The sequence below is a fragment of the Branchiostoma floridae genome, chromosome 13 (genome assembly GCF_000003815.2).
Source record: "Branchiostoma floridae strain S238N-H82 chromosome 13, Bfl_VNyyK, whole genome shotgun sequence".
Lineage (NCBI taxonomy): Eukaryota > Metazoa > Chordata > Leptocardii > Amphioxiformes > Branchiostomatidae > Branchiostoma > Branchiostoma floridae.
In genome coordinates this window covers 8974729-8992803 of record NC_049991.1, presented here as the reverse complement: position 1 = coordinate 8992803, position 18075 = coordinate 8974729, and the positions used below count along the sequence as shown (strand labels likewise).

The 18075-nt window shown below is 42.3% G+C and overlaps 1 protein-coding gene across 1 annotated transcript in view; it reads left to right on the top strand.

The window, feature by feature from the left end:
- The first annotated feature begins 5292 nt into the window (after positions 1–5292).
- Positions 5293–18075, top strand: part of LOC118429446 (fibrillin-3-like) — a 137807-nt gene continuing 125024 nt past the window's right edge. The window contains exons 1-7 of the mRNA XM_035839931.1: positions 5293–5447; positions 5656–5735; positions 15146–15577; positions 16110–16357; positions 16543–16680; positions 16834–16964; positions 17609–17901. Coding sequence (XP_035695824.1) covers positions 5666–5735; positions 15146–15577; positions 16110–16357; positions 16543–16680; positions 16834–16964; positions 17609–17901 — 1312 coding nt within the window. The 5' untranslated portion in view covers positions 5293–5447; positions 5656–5665. The remainder of the gene's footprint in view (positions 5448–5655; positions 5736–15145; positions 15578–16109; positions 16358–16542; positions 16681–16833; positions 16965–17608; positions 17902–18075) is intronic.

Below are 18075 nucleotides of genomic sequence, written 5' to 3'. Positions count from 1 at the left end.
TAAAAGCAAGGATGTTAGATCTATTTAAGATTTATTGATTGTGATACATTACTCATGGAGGTCATCTTCGTGTGCAACAAAACTCATCGGGTCGGGTTACATTTTTCGTAAAATTTGTTTCTGCCGAAGGATTCGGACCCAATAAAAATGACTTCCACATATACATAATCTATACATGGCAATGTACACCTTTACCTAGCTTACGTATCTGAGTCTCACAAGTATAAAATCCCCATCATTTATAGAAGTAAAGAAGTACTGCTGCAGTACCAAGATCACAGACCAGGGGGCTCAAAATCGACCTTTGCCCCTCTTCTTCCCGACACCTACCCACAGACATGTATCCAAATATCTTCGTGCCCATCCAGAGACAGTTAGAAAGATACATGTACAGACACTCCAACAACAATACCTCCATTTGGATGTCAACGAAACTCTCTACGAGTCGCACTACAGTCAGACAATGCCGGATGCAGCCCTGTACTGAGCGGACAAATATAGAAATGGTAAACAAAAACACAACATGCCATATGCATCCTCAGCAAACCATGGATTAAAAGTCATCCTAACATCGAAACTGATCACATCTTAAAATGTTCGTTTTAGAGCGTCCACCAGACCATTTATGGATGGGAAAATTCGACAAAACAAAGTTGATAAGTCAGCCTGTGGAATTATATCATTTCAAACGTTACCATAAACCCAATGGTGGCCAATTTAGCCTGAATCGCGCGCTTTATAGCGACCGGCCCACAGTTCCCATCCCAAGGGAGGGGTAATTAACGCAAGCCAGCGAGACTCGCATTGTGTAACACAGGCCGGTAGCCAAATGCACCTAGCAAAAATATCCTTTTAACCATCGTCGTTAGTTCCGTGGATCCGAAAAATAATCAGAGAAGCCACAGTGCCACACTTGTGCACTGTAAAAGGGGAAATTGTCATTGTGGCTTTCTGTTCGCGATGGTTACGGTGACCATTCGCGGCGAACTCAAAACAGTTCTTTAAATTCATCTTTTACAGTGTAACCCTGCATGGCAGTTCCAACGTCCGAGCTAAAACCTGCCAAGAACACTCGCATCTTCGCCATACTGCGAACTTAAAATTCCCGCCAACATTTCCCCTTTTACAGTGTGCAGTGAGATCATTGTATGTTTACGTACCTTTCACCCACGTCCGGTATTTTTCAATTGAAGCGTGTGTGATTGCATCATGTAGCCGATGTACCATCCTAAGTCACTCTTGCTGAAATAGTCACCTTGAAAACTTCAGATTCTACAAAGGCTAAGTCTACAGAGTTATGAGTAACGCAAATTGACATCCCTGCAGCTGCACTATTCAAGATCGCGCGATAGGCGGCGTTCGTGAAAGGTGAAGGATGTCATCTAAGACACGTCTGACTTGCGTCGACTCGTCGACTGTGTGTAATACTCAGAACAAAGCTGTCAAAGTATGCCAAAATCATAACTGTTATCGTTACTATTTCTGTAAAATAGACTAGATTACATTTTTCGTGGAATTTGTTTGGAAGGATGCAGGTCCTTCCCAAAAATGACTTCCACATAAACATAATCTGTGCATGGTAATGAAGACCTTTACCTATCCTACGTATCTTACAAGCATAAAATTCCCGTCATTCATAGAAATAAATAAGTGCTGCTGCTGAGTGCCAAAATCACAAACCAAGGGGCTCACAATCGACCTTGCCCTTCCCCTTGCGAATTCATATCCACAGACACGTATCCAACTATATTCGTAACCCATCTACAAACAGATAGAAATACACACAGACACTCCAAAAACAATATCTCCATTTGAATATCAACGAGAGTTCAAACTTTCGTACGACTCGAATTCTGACAATCGTTGCTATCAATGCCAGATGCAGCCCTGTAGTGAGTGGACAAATATATTTACCTGTATGCGAGAGAAGCCATTTGGACCCCTCCCAACAATACACTACACTGGAGCACCGTAAAATGGGAACTTTTCACGTTGGTTTTATGTTCGCGTATGTTATGGTGACATTTCACGGCGAACTTAAGACCACTTCGACCATATCTCCTTTCACAGTAAAACCCAGCATGGCAGTTCCAACCGCGAACTAAAACCTACCACGAACACTCCCATATTCTCCCTTCTGCAAACTTAAAATCCTCGCGAACATTTCACCTGTTACAGTCTGCACAGTGAGATCATCGTATGTTTATATTTCGTCCACACTCCGGGTTTGTCAAATGAAGCGTGTGTGGTACGTGGTTGCATCATCTAACCGAAGTACCATTCTAAGTCGCTCTTGCGAAAAAAAGACAAGATTACATTTTTCGTGGAATTTGTTTCTGCCGAAGGATGCAGGTCCTTCCCAAAAATGACTTTCACATCAACATAATCTATGCATGGTAACGCACACCTTTACTTAGCCGACGTATCTTACAAGCATAAAATTCCCGTCATTTATAGAAATAAAGAAGTACTGCTGCAGTGCCAAAATCACAAACCAAGGGGCTCACAATCGACCTTGCCCTTCTCTTGCGAATTCCTACCCACAGACACGTATCCAACTATATTCGTAACCCATCTACAAACAGATAGAAATACACACAGACACTCCAAAAACAATATCTCCATTTGAATATCAACGAGAGTTCAAACTTTCCTACGACTCGAATTCTGACAATCGTTGCTATCAATGCCAGATGCAGCCCTGTAGTGAGTGGACAAATATACTTACCTGTATGCGAGAGAAGCCATTTGGACCCCCCAACAATACACTACACTGGAGCACCGTAAAATGGGAACTTTTCACGTTGGTTTTATGTTCGCGTTTGTTATGGTGACATTTCACGGCGAACTTAAGACCACTTCGACCATATCTCTTTTCACAGTAAAACCCAGCATGGCAGTTCCAACCGCGAACTAAAACCTACCATAAACACACTCATTTTCTCCTTTCTGCAAACTTAAAATCCTCGCGAACATTTCACCTGTTACAGTCTGTGCACAGTGAGATCATCGTATGTTTACATTTTGCCCACACTCCGGGTTTGTCAATTGAAGCGTGTGTGGTTGCATCATGTAGCCGAGGTACCTTTCTAAGTCGCTCTTGCTCGAAAAGTCACCTCCAAAACTTCAGATTCTACAAAGGCTAAGTCTACAGAGTTATGAGTAATGCAAATGGACATCCCTGCAGCTGCACTATTCACGATTGCGCGATAGGCGGCGTTCGTGAAAGGTGAAGGATGTCATCTATGGCACGTCCGACTTAGTCTCTACCAGACTCCGGATCGCTGGAAAAATCGTAGAAATGGAACAAATCGAGAGGAATATAACCGGCCAGGGAACAGCTCGCGATCCGTCGATCGCGTGCTGTTCCCTACCCAGCTATATTTCTCTGGCCGGCTTACTCCTCTATTCGTTCCATTTCCACGATTTTTCCAGCGATCTGGAGTCTGGTAGAGACTACGTCCGACTGGCGTCGGCTTGTCGTCTGTTACTCAGAGCAAAGTTGTCAAAGTATGCCAAAATCATTCTTTATGACATAACCGTTATCGTTATTATTTCTGTAAAAAAAAGACAAGATTACATTTTTCGTGGAATTTGTTTCTGCCGAAGGATGCAGGTCCTTCCCAAAAATGACTTCCACATCAACATAATCTATGCATGGTAATGAACACCTTTAACTATCCTACGTATCTTACAAGCATAGAATTCCCGTCATTTATAGAAATAAAGAAGTACTGCTGCAGTGCCAAAACCACAAACCAGGGGGCTCAAAATCGACATTGCCCTTCCTCTTGCGAATTTCTATCCACAGACACGTATCCAAATATATTCGTAACCCATCTACAAACAGATAGAAAGACACACAGACACCCCCAAAACAATACTTCTATTTGGATATCAACGAGAGTTCAAACTTTCCTACGATTCGAATTACGACAATCGTTGCTATATATCAATGCCGGATGCAGCCCTGTAGTGAGCGGACAAATATATTTAACTGTATGCGAGAGAAGCCATTTGGACCCCCCCGCCCAACAGTTTACTACACTGGAGCACTGTAAAAGGGGAATTTTTTACGGTAGTTTTATGTTCACGTATGTTATGGTGACCATTCATGGCGAACTTAGGACCACATAGAGCATTTCTCCTTTCACAGTAAAACCCAGCATGGCAGTTCCAACCGCGAACTAAAACCTAACACGAACACTCCCATTTTCTCCCTTCTGCAAACCTAAAATCTCCGCGAACATTTCACCTGTTACAGTCTGCACAGTGAGATCATCGTATGTTTATATTTCGTCCACACTCCGGGTTTGTCAATTGAAGCGTGTGTGGTTGCATCATGTAGCCGAGGTACCATTCTAAGTCACTCTTGCTCGAAAAGTCACCTCCAAAACTTCAGATTCTACAAAGGCTAAGTCTAAAGAGTTATGAGTAACGCAAATGGACATCCCTGCAGCTGCACTATTCACGATTGCGCGATAGGCGGCGTTCGTGAAAGGTGAAGGATGTCATCAATGGCACGTCTGATTGGCGTCGGCTTGTCGTCTGTTATTCAAAGGAAAGTTGTCAAAGTATGAAAAAATCGATCTTTTTTGACACATTGTTATTATTTCTGCAGAAAAATTGACTCGATAACATCATTGATACTATCTATGAGCTCTGAATAGCCGTCTCATTGTGGTCAGTAAAGGCACGGGACGGTAGAAAAACATCACCTGTTTTTGTTGGCGGGACTTTGAAGACAGAGATGAATGCTCCCCCGCCTGTTGTCGCTTTTTAATGGAGCATTGAAGATTTGAAAACAAACACTGCGTCAACTTGAAAATACCGGGATCAAAGGTAATATCGGCGGCAAATATTACAGATTTACGCATTTGATACATTATTAGCTTTAATTACAGCAGAGCGATACTCACTATTCATTATAACATCACTGGCGCTTCTTTTTCGGTGTTCTGTAAGTAGAAATGTATCCATCTGGTACGAGACAGTCGCAAAACTGATGTAATAAAAGGTAGACGGATTGAAAACATGATGGCGGCGAGCAATAAGGTTGTTGTTTACTGACAACAGAGGAAAACGTGCGAGGCAGCAGAAGCTGCGTAGACCGACTCAACCAGTCACGTTGTCACGAGTGCCTCTAGCTTCGCCATTTCCGTACTCGTGGCAATTGCTATCGCCCAGCTGGACGTAACTGATTGGTGCAGAGATGATCCCGTGATGCTCCGAAAATACCAACCAATGGGAGCAGCTCTGGTTTGAGGCGACAAAACGGTCCGTACCTGACGAGCTGACATATTTCGACGTCGTCTCTCGACGACTACACATCGTGTTCTGGGAAGTGTGAAGAGAGAAGTTGGGGCGCCGCGGAGCTGACACAGGTTCAGATCCCCGGGCCCAAAGTTTCTTCTACTTTCACGAGAGTTTTCAAGACACATCATACGGTAAGAAATGTGCATAATTGATTTTACTTGCTATGTTTATATGACATTTTCTAGTGTATTCTGTCATATATCATGTTTTAATACTGATCTATGTTCTAGCCTGACATCAGTCGCTTCGATAATATTCTGAAAACGTTTTATACGTCTAATTTACACCCGATTTTTGCTTCGTGTGATTGTTGACTGTTATTTTTTTCTGTTCTCAAAGTGACTTCACAATGATGAAGTTGGCGGTGTTGGTCTCGAGTCTTCTGCTAGCCGCCTTGATCGGTGGGACAAATGGACAATGTGAGTTTGGATACCAATTATTTCCTTTGTTTGACCTCTCAAAGCTGCCCTAACTAGCTAACATAGTTTTACAAGGAATATATTGAGGAGATACTGAAACAACATTGATCATACCAGTATGGTTTTCTTACAACGTAATGAAACACATCGGCACGGTCACGGACAGATCTCTTTTTTGTCTGAAACCCTGATTTAAGCAGTACGTTAAATCTGCCCCACCTAATATGTCGCCCAGTGAACCATCCATGTTATCACAAGTCCGGTAAATAAACCAGATGGATCCTACTAACTCGAATCCAGGAGCAAACTAGAGCAGGGTGCCATATAGCTCGTCCCACTGAAAACCGCAGAGGAAGCTCCCGGTCCCCAAAACTGCCGTCCTGGGACCTTCAATGAAACCACCAAATAACCACCAAGACAATCGCCCCAAGTCCTCCAGAGGTCGGCAACAGAGTCACCCAGGACTCGGTCAGGGGGACTTCATAGAACTGCGCAGGGAAGCATTCCTAGTTAGCCGCTCAAAAACGGTACAGAAAGGGTGGAGCTGTCCAGGTGAAGCCCACTCATGAGCATGCCCCAAAAATTGTCCTGGGAGACGCCCAATAACCGGCCAGGACACCACTCAAGAAGCGGCTGGAGGAATCCGAGGCCCAGGAGGAATCAGGCTCAGGAATCGGCTTGAGAGCCGCCCAGGAATCGACCAGGGCGCCGACTATGGCTTGAGCAGGGAGCCGCACAGGAATTGGCCCGTGAGCGGTCTGGCCGACCAGGGAGCAGCCGCCCGGGTGTCCACCAGGGAGACGCCTAAGAGTTAACCAGTACGATACGCAGGAACCGACCTACAGAGCCGCCCAGGCCCAGCCACCCGTAAATCAGCCCAGTGAGCCACCCGGAATCGGCTCAGAGAGCCGCCAAGGAATCAACCACAGAGCCGCAAGAGTGTCATAAAAGCAACCACTAGGAATCGGCCAGGGTTCTGCTTAGTAACCGCCCAAAGAACCACTTTAGTTCTTCTTAAGAATCTTAATCCGTCAGTGATCCGTCCAGTAATCCGTCAGTGATCCGTCCAGTAATCAGTGATCCGCCCAGAAATCCGCCAGTCAGCCGCGGCCGCCTATCAATCGGTCCGCTCAAGAAGATCCTCCCAGTAACCCGTCAGTGATCTACCCAGTAATCCAACTGTTAGCCACCTTGGAACCCACCAGTCAGCCGCCCAAGAATTGACCAGGGATCCACAGAGGTAGCCGCTAGCGTGCCGCCCAGGAGTTGGCCAGTCAGCCGGTCAAGAATCGGCCAGGGACCCTCCCAGGAATCCATCAGCCAGCCGCCAAGTGCACCGCCCAGGAATCGGTCTGCGCCGCCGTCTGAGACGCCTGCAAATCCGCCAGTGAGTCGCTCAGGAAGCGGCTAGAGTGCCGCCCAAGAATCGGCCAGTCAAGGATCCGCTCAGGAATTGGCCGGTGAGCCGCTCGAAAACCGTCAGTGATGAACACACTGTTACTAAGAATGGTTGTGGACCTGTCCTTGGTGCTGAATCACTGTTGACCCCGGAATCGGCCAGGCAGCCGCCCAGAAATCCGCCCAGGAATCCCCCAAGGAATCCATCAGTGATCCCCCAGGAGTCCGCCAGTGATCCCCCAGAAATCCGCCAGTGATCCCCCAGGAATCCGCCAGTGATCCCCCAGAAATCCGCCAGGGATCCGCCCAGGAATCCGCCAGTGATCTCGCCAGGAATCCGCCAGTGATCCCCCGGGAATTGGCCAGCTAGCCGTACAAGAATCGGTCAGGGATACGCCGAGGAATCCACGAGTGGGCCCGACCAGGAATCCCCTAGCGACCCGCCCAGGAATCGACTAGGGATCCGCACAGGAGTCGGCCAGGTGGTAGAGAGATAAAAAAATGCCCAATATGAAAAAAAAAGTGCTATGAGTAGTCGTGTACAATGTAGATACTTTCCACCAGTGTTGTTCCCTTGAACTCTAGCTACAACCTTGTCGGGTTGGAGCTTTTATATTTTTCTGTCTTGTATGCTAAACCAGGAAAGGAGATAAAACCAAATTCTAATTCTGAAACATTCGAAAATGCATGGAACCATTTTGAAGACGTTACTCAGTATTACCAACAAAGCAGGAATCTACCTTATGATATAGATATCCGAGATATGCGAGTGCAATTTCCCCTTATGGATATATTCGCATGAAGACATAAAATTGATCGTGATGAAATGGGGGGGGGGGGGGGGCATGCCTCATGTACCTAAGCAATGCTGCTTCATCAAGCCAATACGAGCACAGAAGTATAACGACAGCTGCAACAAGACAAGTAGAAATCTCCATACTTTCGTCACGTTTTTGCTCGGATGATGGCTTCCCGTAACCCGATACTTTGCCGGACACGCCTAGCAACGAGGAATGGCAGTGACGCCGCGAGCCGGATACGCACCATAACATGAAGCCAAACTCTACACAGCAGAATGACATGTATTTTTTCCAAGCGTAAACACTGCTTAGCAGCTAAGCAAACCCTCCCTGGCTTTGGCATTATTGGCTGTATATATAGCTATTTGTTTTTTTTACGTACATTTAACTGATGTACATTTTCTCGCTGAAACGTTACAGTATTTTTTTAGCATAGTAGTATTTAAAGGTTCCGATCATCAAAAACTGTTGATGATTATTGTTGTTGTCATGTCACGTACACCATCTACTGTATATTGACTGTGTGGCAGCAATTGATTCACTTCATTTATTACAAGCTTCAATGATGTTTAATGCTTGCAGCATTGAGCGATCAGTTGGTCGCTTGAATACTGCTGCTTAATAGTTCGGAGAGTGGTTAAGGTGTTCCTTAAGTAAAACATTTTCTACATGATCTAAATATTTCTTTTTTTACTTTGTGTGCTACTCAACTTGAAGCGAGATAGAATTTTCTTGTCACTTTTTTGACGTAGGGGCTTTGAGTGTTACTCAACAACTTAGAGCATGTTAAGTTTTCTTGTCGCTTTTTCTGAAGTAGGGGCTTTGTGTATCACTCACCAACACGGATTAAGTTTTTTCGTCACTCTTGTCACGTGTTTTTAAAATTTCGTGTGGACTTTGTCTGTTACTCAACAACATGGAGCGAGATAAAGTTATTATTGCCATTTTTTCTTACGTACGGACTTTGTTACCTAACAACTTACTCAAATTGAGCATTTCTTTTGTTCTGAAGTAAAGGCTTTGTATTTTACTCAACAACTTGGAGCCAATTAAGTTTTCTAGTCACTTTTGTCTCATGTAGGGGATTTGATTGTTACCAACATGAAGCGGATTTGGATTATATTTATCCTTCCACTTTTCTTCCTTACGTGGGCGTTGTGTATTACTCAACAACTCAACAAGTTTATCTTGGTCTAATCACTCTTTTCTTGTGTTTTGGTTTTATGTGTCTTTTAACAAGTTGGGGAGAGATAACGTTGTCTTGTCACGTTTATATGTAGGGGCGCTGTATGTAGGTGAACAACTTGGAGTGGATTAAGTTTATCTTAATCTTGTCAGTCTGTTTCTAATGTGAGGGCTTTGTGAGTTACTTAACTTGAAGAGAGATAAAATTTTTCTTGATAAGCTTTGTTTTTCTGATATGGGTTTTATATGCAACTCAGCAACTTGGAGCGGATTAAATTATCTTTTTTCTTGGTGTATGAGATTTGTTTGTTACTCAACAACTTAGAGTGGACCAGGCTTATCTTGATCTAATCATTCTTTGTGTTTTGGCTTTGTGTGTTAACCAACACCTTAGAGCGAGGTGAAAATTTTCTTGCTGCTTTTATCTGATGTAGGGGCTTTGTGTGTAGGGGCTCAACAACTCAATTAAGTTTTTTTCTGAAGTAGAGGTTTTTCTTGTAGGTCATCAACTTGGAGTGGACGAAGTTTATCTTGTCGCTTTTGTTTGGTGTATGATATTTGTGTGTTACTCAACAAGATGGAGCGAAATGTTTTTCTTGTCACTTTGAATAAATCGAGGGGCTTTGCATGTTAATCACCAACTCTTAGCAGATAACAAATCTTGTCACTTTTTCCTGATACATATGGGATTTGTCTGTTTCGTAGCAACTTGCAGCTAGATAAAATGTTTGTTGTCTATTTTTGTAGGGGCTTTGTGTGTTACTGAACAACTTGGAGCGAGATGAAATTGTCTTGTCTGTTTCTCAGCAAATTGGAGCGAGATAGAGTTTTTTGTCAATTGTGTTTCTTATGTAGGGGCTTTGTGTGTTGCTGAATAATGTGGAGTGAAATAAATTTGTCTTGTCATTTTTAATGTAGTGGATCGTTTTGCTGAACAATTTGGAATGAATTAAGCTCTTCCTGTCACTTTTATTTCCTTATGTAAAGGCTTTGTGCATAACTGTACAATTTAGAGCGGATAAAGTATTTCCTTATCTTGTTCCTTTCTTCCTTATCTTGTCCCTTTTATAATGTGACGGCACTGTGTGTTCCTCAACAAAGTGGACCGAGATCGAGGTTTTCTTGTCACTGTTTTTTTTTATTTATGAAGAGACTTTGTGTGTTTCTCAACAATATGGAATGAATTTAATTTTTTTGTCAACATTATCCTATTAAGGACTTTGTGTGTTGCTGAACAACTTGGAGTGGATTAAGTTTATCTTGATCTTGTTTCTTGTGTGGGGGCTCTGTGTGTTACTCAACAACCTGGAGAGAAATTACGTTTGTTTTGTCATTTTTTATGATGCAGGGGCTATGTGTGTTAGTCAACAATTTATAGATAATTAAGTTTTCTTGTCAATTTGTAAAGTGGAGGCTTTGTGTGTTACTCAGCAACTTGGAGCGGATTAACTTTCATCTTGTGACTTTCTTTTCTCGTGTATGGGCTTTGTGTGTTACTGAAAAATTTGAAGTGGAGTAAGTTCATCTCGATTTTGTCACCTTGTTTCTTCTGTGGGCCTTTGTGTGTTACTCAGCAACTTGGAGAGAACTTAACATTTTTGTTCTCACTTTTTGCGTCCATAAAAATGAAGGTATAGTTTGTGGTCAGCGTAACTCAAGAACCTCTTGATGAACTAATTTATATTTGGTATGTGGATAGGGGTTAGGAAGACAAAGGTCAGTTTTGATTTTGGACCCCCTGGTATGTGACCTTGGTACTGCAGCAGAACTTTGATTGTTTGTGTCTTTTAACCTGGACACGTTATGTTCTTGATTTATTGGTGGCAGATAGCTTGTGATGCAAGGAAGAAATTTGCCCCCCAAGCAGCTTGATCTGGAACTGCAGGGGCATTCTGGTCAAAAGTTTTCTTGTCACATTTCTTCTGAAGTAGGAGCTTTGTGTGTTAGATCACTGAATGGAGTGAATGTAAAACTCGGAGCGGATTTTTTTATTTATTTTCGTCTTTTTTCTGAGGTAGGGGTTTTGTGTGTTACTCAGCAACGTGGAACGGATTAAGTTGACCGTGTCCCCATTTCTGGTGTATGGGATGTACACAACAACATGGAGTGGATTGGTTTTCTTATGTAGGTAGCGTTTCTTACCAACTTGGATCGGGTTAAGTTTTCTCTTGATGCATTTTTAACTCTTCCTTAACTCTTCTTTAACTCATGAAAAATGGAGTTACCGTTTTTGGTCTGAATGATGTTTTGGAATATATCTCGAGATCCGCTATGGATGGACAGGTATGTAATTTAGCAGGTGAGTAGCTGAGATGATTTGGATTTTGAATGTTGATTTTCAGTATGTGTTGATCGACTTTTGTACTGTATTATGAGAAAGTTTAGATATCATTGACACTGGTTGCGCTGTGGGCGTGATGTTTTGATGGCAAATACATGTTGACATAAAGGTTAAGTGGTGCAAATTTTGCCCCACCCCTAGCTGTTTGCTGTGGCTCTTTAGGGTCGCCTACTTTTGTGATTGTCGTGTTTCCGGACAGAAATGTTACGAAAATCTGGATGGATTGCGATTATGTTTGGCACCGGGGTAGACCCTGTGAGCCTTTGTGCTTTAGCGTGCTTCAGTAGGCTGTTGTAGATTTGATGTGTGTCATTACACCCTTTCTTATATGGAGAAATCTGGTCTTAGCAAGGGCAGGTCACTGACTGCTGTCTGTTTTGATGTACTGTATTCTACTCGGGTTCCTCTGTTATCTTGCTGCTTATCTGTGGACTGTGGGGAGTATATTTAGGCCAGAGCAAGTTTCTTGGTCAGCTGTATACCAAGTGTGCTCTTGCGCAAGGCTTGTCATAAGTCTTAAGTTGTCTCTGATGGTAGGTGGTAGCCTGGACATCTTTGCTTCCTACATATTACCTGTTTACTTGGTATGTTGTATCATGGGTAAGAGAAGCAGGCTGTTTGTCTACAAGCTTGGCTGTTTGTATACACAAGTGGGTAAAATACGTACATGTATACGTGGCTTTGCAATGAGGAGGAAGATAAGTGATGCATCTTGGCATGTGCTGGTTTTTCCGGGGCGGGGGGGGGGGGGTTGATATATGCAGTGCAAGTTGTATCAACTGTTCCTTGTTGATAGTGTAATCTATAGAGTCCGTAGACCCTTACATGTATTACATTTGGAAGGATGAATAACATGTGTTGCATAACTGTCTGTCTAGGGGACATAAGTGCGGTTTTCTACATTATTGTATATTGCGATTGATTGTATTGTATGCAAAATCTTTTTTGAATCTGCTTTGCCAATATGTATAAATGTAATTGTGTATATAAGTATAAATGCCTGGTGCCATGTTACAGAAAGAAGGTTTTTTCAGATCATAATACAATTATGGTAATGTGACTTAGAATTTCATGGAACAATATGGAATTTCTTGTCACCTTTGTCTCATGTAGGGGCTTTGATTGTTGGAGTTAACTTCGAACGGGTCAAGATTTATCTTGACATTGTCACTTTGTTTCTAATTCCGTGGGGGCTTTGAGCATTACTCAACAACGGGGAACGGATTTTTGTGTTACCAAGATGAAGCGGATTGTTTTTCTTCTCATTTGTAGGGGCTTCATGTGTTAAGCCCCGGTCACAAAGCGCGTACGATTTCTTGCGATGGCATATTCCGCATATCGTACGATGAGCGCAGTAAATCGCAGCAAAATCGTAAGCAAAATCAGCCATCGCAACGCATCGGATGATGTTCAAAATTTTTCCAGCGTCGCACGATTTATCACTTGTGTCTCTTCTGTATAGCCGTCTGATGGCTTTTGTGCTTCTTTAACCAACAAAATGTGGACATAGCTGTTGAATACCTTCCTATAATATCTTTAACTGTAATAATACATTAAAAAAGACCATGACAACAAGAGTATTACAAGCAAAAGTTCAAATCAAGCACAAGTACTGGTATGGTTATTTCGGCCTGCTTGCCGGCTCTACGTGTCAGGCTCTTTCGAAGATCGTATCATGATATGCTATCAACAAAAAGATGCCATCATACAAAAATCATATCATAAGCATTATATCATATATATTTCTGACTCATAGAGCCTGCCTTTATGTTCGAGTTGTCCCCATGGTTATTACGATTATGGTAAACGGACCCAAGACCGACGAGAGCTGAGATTTGATCTAATTATAAACTCACGTGCATGAAGCGATCAAACAATTGTCTGCATCACCTGTGCGTGGCGCGCTGTTCTCTGGTTGCAACTGTGGCAGTTGCGATTGATATATTTTCCCTTTTCGTCAATATCGACAATATCAGGGAAAACTGAAAGCATCACAACATGCTAAAGATTCATAAATCTATAACCTCATCAGTAGACAAAAATTGCCGTAATGAAGTCTGCTATGGGGGCAAATAAAATCTTACGACGATAGCGAAATTTTGAACATGTTCAAAATCCATTTCAGCTCTATTTTTCGCCATACGACGCTCCCCGATTTACTATGATTCACTGCGATTGACGCAGGCACGCTCTTATGACCTCATCGTACGATGCACTACGCGCTTTGTGACCACGGCTTTATATACTTAAACCATTGCTTCCGATTCTCCCCCGACTTACGACGCACTGCGCTTATCCTGCGCATCGGAAGGAATCGCAAGGAATCGTACGCGCTTTGTGACCGGGGCTTTACTCAACAACTCTTTTCAAGTTTTCCTTGTCAGTTTTGTTTGTTATGTAGGGGCTTTGCTGAAAAAACTTGGAGCAAGACAAAGATTTGGTCAATTTGCAAAAATAAGCGACTTGATGTGTTGCTGAACAATTTAGAGCAAGATAAAGTTTTTCTTGTCTCTTTGTTCTTATGTAGGGGCTTTGTGTGTTTCTCATCAACTTGGACCGGGCAAAGTTTTTCTTGTCAATTTTTTTTCTGTAGGGGATTGTATGTCCCTGAATAATATGGAGTGGATTAAGATTTTCCTGTCCTGAAGTAGGAGCTTTTTGTGTAACTCAACAACATTGAGCGTATTTATCTTATCTTTACAGGAGTGTGTGTGTGCAATGTAGTAGAAGTCGGGCCAAATTTGTATACATACGTGAATGTAGTACAATGCTATTTAATGTCTGGGAGATTTTGTGTTAACTAGAAGTTTATTTTCAAGTTCATGCCCGTGGGCTAATTGCAAGTACATGGTATAAACATAGGAGATATACAAGTGACAATGAACCGCTATAACAATATTCTAATTGAATACTGGTGTTGTCTATTTCTAATGACATATTATTTTGCATGTAGATGCTACAAACTGCTTTTTCACATGTAACCGATAAAAGGTATTTCAAGCAGTGTCATGTTTATATGGGTAAAGAAATGTAGTGAAATATGCCCGTAAATATGTTCTGTCCAGGCCGCATTATATCATGTAATAATCTGAAGCCAGGAAAAGTGTTTTTATTATTTTTTATATTATTTTATTTGAATCCTAATTACCTCCGTGAAATTGATTATATAACTGAGGACCTTATTTGCAAATGAGTATCTTATTTTTCACGATTACCCCGAAACACACATAATACATCAGTCGAAAGGTTGACATCGTTTGGCGAGGGTGTGGGGTCCTAGAATGCTTTGTAACTGAATTAATATGCATTATCAACTGTTTTATTTTAAAACAATACCTTTGTGAAGCAAGAGTTGGCTGAATCCTAAGCCTAACCCAAACCCTTGCCCTAACCCTAACCCTACACTTAACCCTAACCCTAACCCTTCCCCTAGAATGCTTTGTAACTGAATTAATATGCATTCCAAACTGTTTTATTTTAAAACAATACCTTTGTGAAGCAAGAGTTGGCTGAACCCTAACCCTAACCCTAACCCTAACCCTTGCCCTAACCCTAACCCTAAGTCCAATTTTTGTGTTGGATATTACAGTTTAACTAGTTCAATAATGAACCTGTTAAGTTAACAGTTTTTACTTTAATATTGGACTACAATCCTTGACTTGCTTTCTTCTATCCTCCTCGCACAGCCTGTCCATCTGGCTGGAGCGCCCACGGTGCGAGATGCTATAAAGCCTTCATCATCACCCCATCTCCACTCACACCTCCACTTACATTCCACCAAGCGCAAGCAGAGTGCGAATCTTATAATGCCAGGTTAGCACAACCAAAAGACCAAGGGATCAACGACTTCATTGTGGGATTGCGGAACGCCGGCAACGACCAGTATGCCGCCTGGATTGGGATCACAGATGAAGTAGAAGGAGACCACAGGTTTCTAGATGGGGAACCAGTGTCAGTCTACGACGACTGGGCACAAGATGAACCCAACGATGCGCCCGGTGATGCAGACTGTGTTCGCATCGAGGCCAACCTGGTTACTTCACCTGAGTTTGCAAATCAGTGGAGGGATTATCCATGTGACAGCCCTTCGATTGCCTACATCTGTGAAACACTTGATCGTAAGTACCCGCAATTGAGCGTTTAGATGACCATTCTTACACACACAACAATAGAGCTATATTCCCTAGAGTTACATTTGAACGTCATTATTTTGTTTAATAGCGTAGACATTTTCGTAATATAAAGTCCCCTCTGATGTTTATGACCATCGTACCATGAAAAAATCTTACCTCCGGCTGCTGATTCTGCCCACTTGCTTTTGGCCAAACTTTTATTTTATATTCGCACACTCAAATGAGTTTTGGTGTTTCCAGAAGGTTGTTATCCATGTAACCAAATCAACATGCCATTAGCAGCTAAAAGTAAGTCTATTAAAGTAGAAAACGTTATACAGGTGTGTTACTGTTATCGCACAATCAACTTTGTCAATCTATCATGCAATAATACCTTTCTTAACTAAAGATAAAATGAAAGTAACAAAATATTCACCAGTGTTTGTTTCTTAGACAGAGGGTGCTAGCATGTTCACGACATTTTAACAGTCATGTCTTTCTACATGCAGTCTTACAACCGTGTCATTTTTCTAAACAGCGTGCGAGGTAGGCAAGGGCCAGTGCACTGCGGCTGGGGATCCACACATCACCACGTTAGACAACCAGCGTTATGACTTCCAGGGTCTGTGCAGGTACCAACTTGCCGGGGACTGTGCAGGCTCCGACTTTACAGTGGAAGTTCAACACCAACCATATGGCAGCAGGCCGGGATTTTCAACGGTCAAGGAAGTCTACGTCATAGCATTCGGCATCGAAATTGGAATTCTTCAAGGCAAAGAATTTAGGGTGAGCTCCATTGTTTTTATCTCCTCTCCTAAGATGATAGTTGACATTAGTGACAGATTCTTGCAGCAAAGTCCAGTTAAAGTTATCAGAAAGAGCGGGTGTATAAATATACACTAATCACCTGTTTGTGTCGGTGCTCTTGTGCTTTTGATTCACTTCTATGTATTTTGTTCTTCTTCAAACAGGTAGACGGAGTGACCACAACGCTTCCTTACTTTGAAATAAACGGCAGGATTGAGGCCCACCTCACCGGCAATGATGTTCGAGTTACGTTGACAGATTTCTGCGTGGATGTATACTTCGACGGCAACGACATAGTTAGGGTTAGTACAGAGTATATTTTAGGCAATTCTATCAACATTTTTTCATGTTGATTGTGCCATGACCAATGTCACATCTCAAATGAAAGGTCCTGACATTTACATAGGTATCTGATGAAAATTGCGATGGATATATGTTCTGGTATGCTTCTACAGGTTTCGGTTCCAACTACTTACATGGATAACATGTGTGGTCTGTGCGCTGACTTTGACGGTGACCCCTCTAATGACCTGAACGGACAAAGCGGGACCGTTTACGGGAATGCACAGTTGATCGATATCTCTACGTGAGTGCTGTGAATACAGGATACATTCACATATGTAAATGAAAACACGTTCTTAACTACTTCTGTATAAGAAAACTATTGACCTGTCAAAAGGATTGTTACATTTTTGCTAGGTGAACGTATGTCCTGATCAATCAAAAGATATGCAAAATATTTGAATCCAATTTAGAAGCATTGTCTCAGGGTTTTGACTGTTATTTGAAATTTCAAAATGTACCAAAAAAACTTTTGGGATGATACGTTTTTGAAGATTTCCAAAATTGACACAAAGCCTTGTTTGACCTTTTTAGCCATCATTAGCTCATTCACGGGCAAATCAATTTGTTTGATTTTTGATACAGTTATAGTTTAAACCTTTGTATACATCACGCCTATAAAGAAGTCTTTCTAGCGAGGACCAATCAGATCCTAAGAGGGGGTGGGGGTGGATGGCGTTGCTGACGAAAATCTATTTTTTTTTAGCTTGGCCACCATATTAATGGTTTTTATACATATATATATATATATATATATATATATATATATATATATATATATTATATTATATCATATCTGTACAACGAACACGATTTCATTTTTAAGCATTAAAAAAACAGTCCCTTCCATTGTAATTTGTAATATGGTATATAATCAATCCACTTCAGTTGTCCTGGAGGTGACATAGGCCCGACGGATGACCCTGTGGTTGACTGTGACCCGGCATTGGAGAATCTGACGTCGTCGGAAAACCATTGCGGGATGATCACAGATCCGGGCGGCCCGTTTGCTATTTGCCACTTGGTTGTAGCTCCTGAGGCTTTCTTCGATAACTGCGTCTATGACGTGTGTGCATCGGATGGAGACGGGCTGTGCCAGAGCCTGGCGGCATATGCCGACGAATGTGTGGCACAGGGCGTGGCAGCCGGAACCCTGGATTGGCGAACTGCGGAATTTTGTCGTACGTGACATTCTGATGTTCGATGTACATTATACTCTAACACATTACACACACACACGCGTGCGCGCACACACACAACTACGCATATACAGACACATACATGCACATGCGCGCGCGCGCAAAATGATATGTGCTTGGATATATATATATATATATATATATATATATATATAT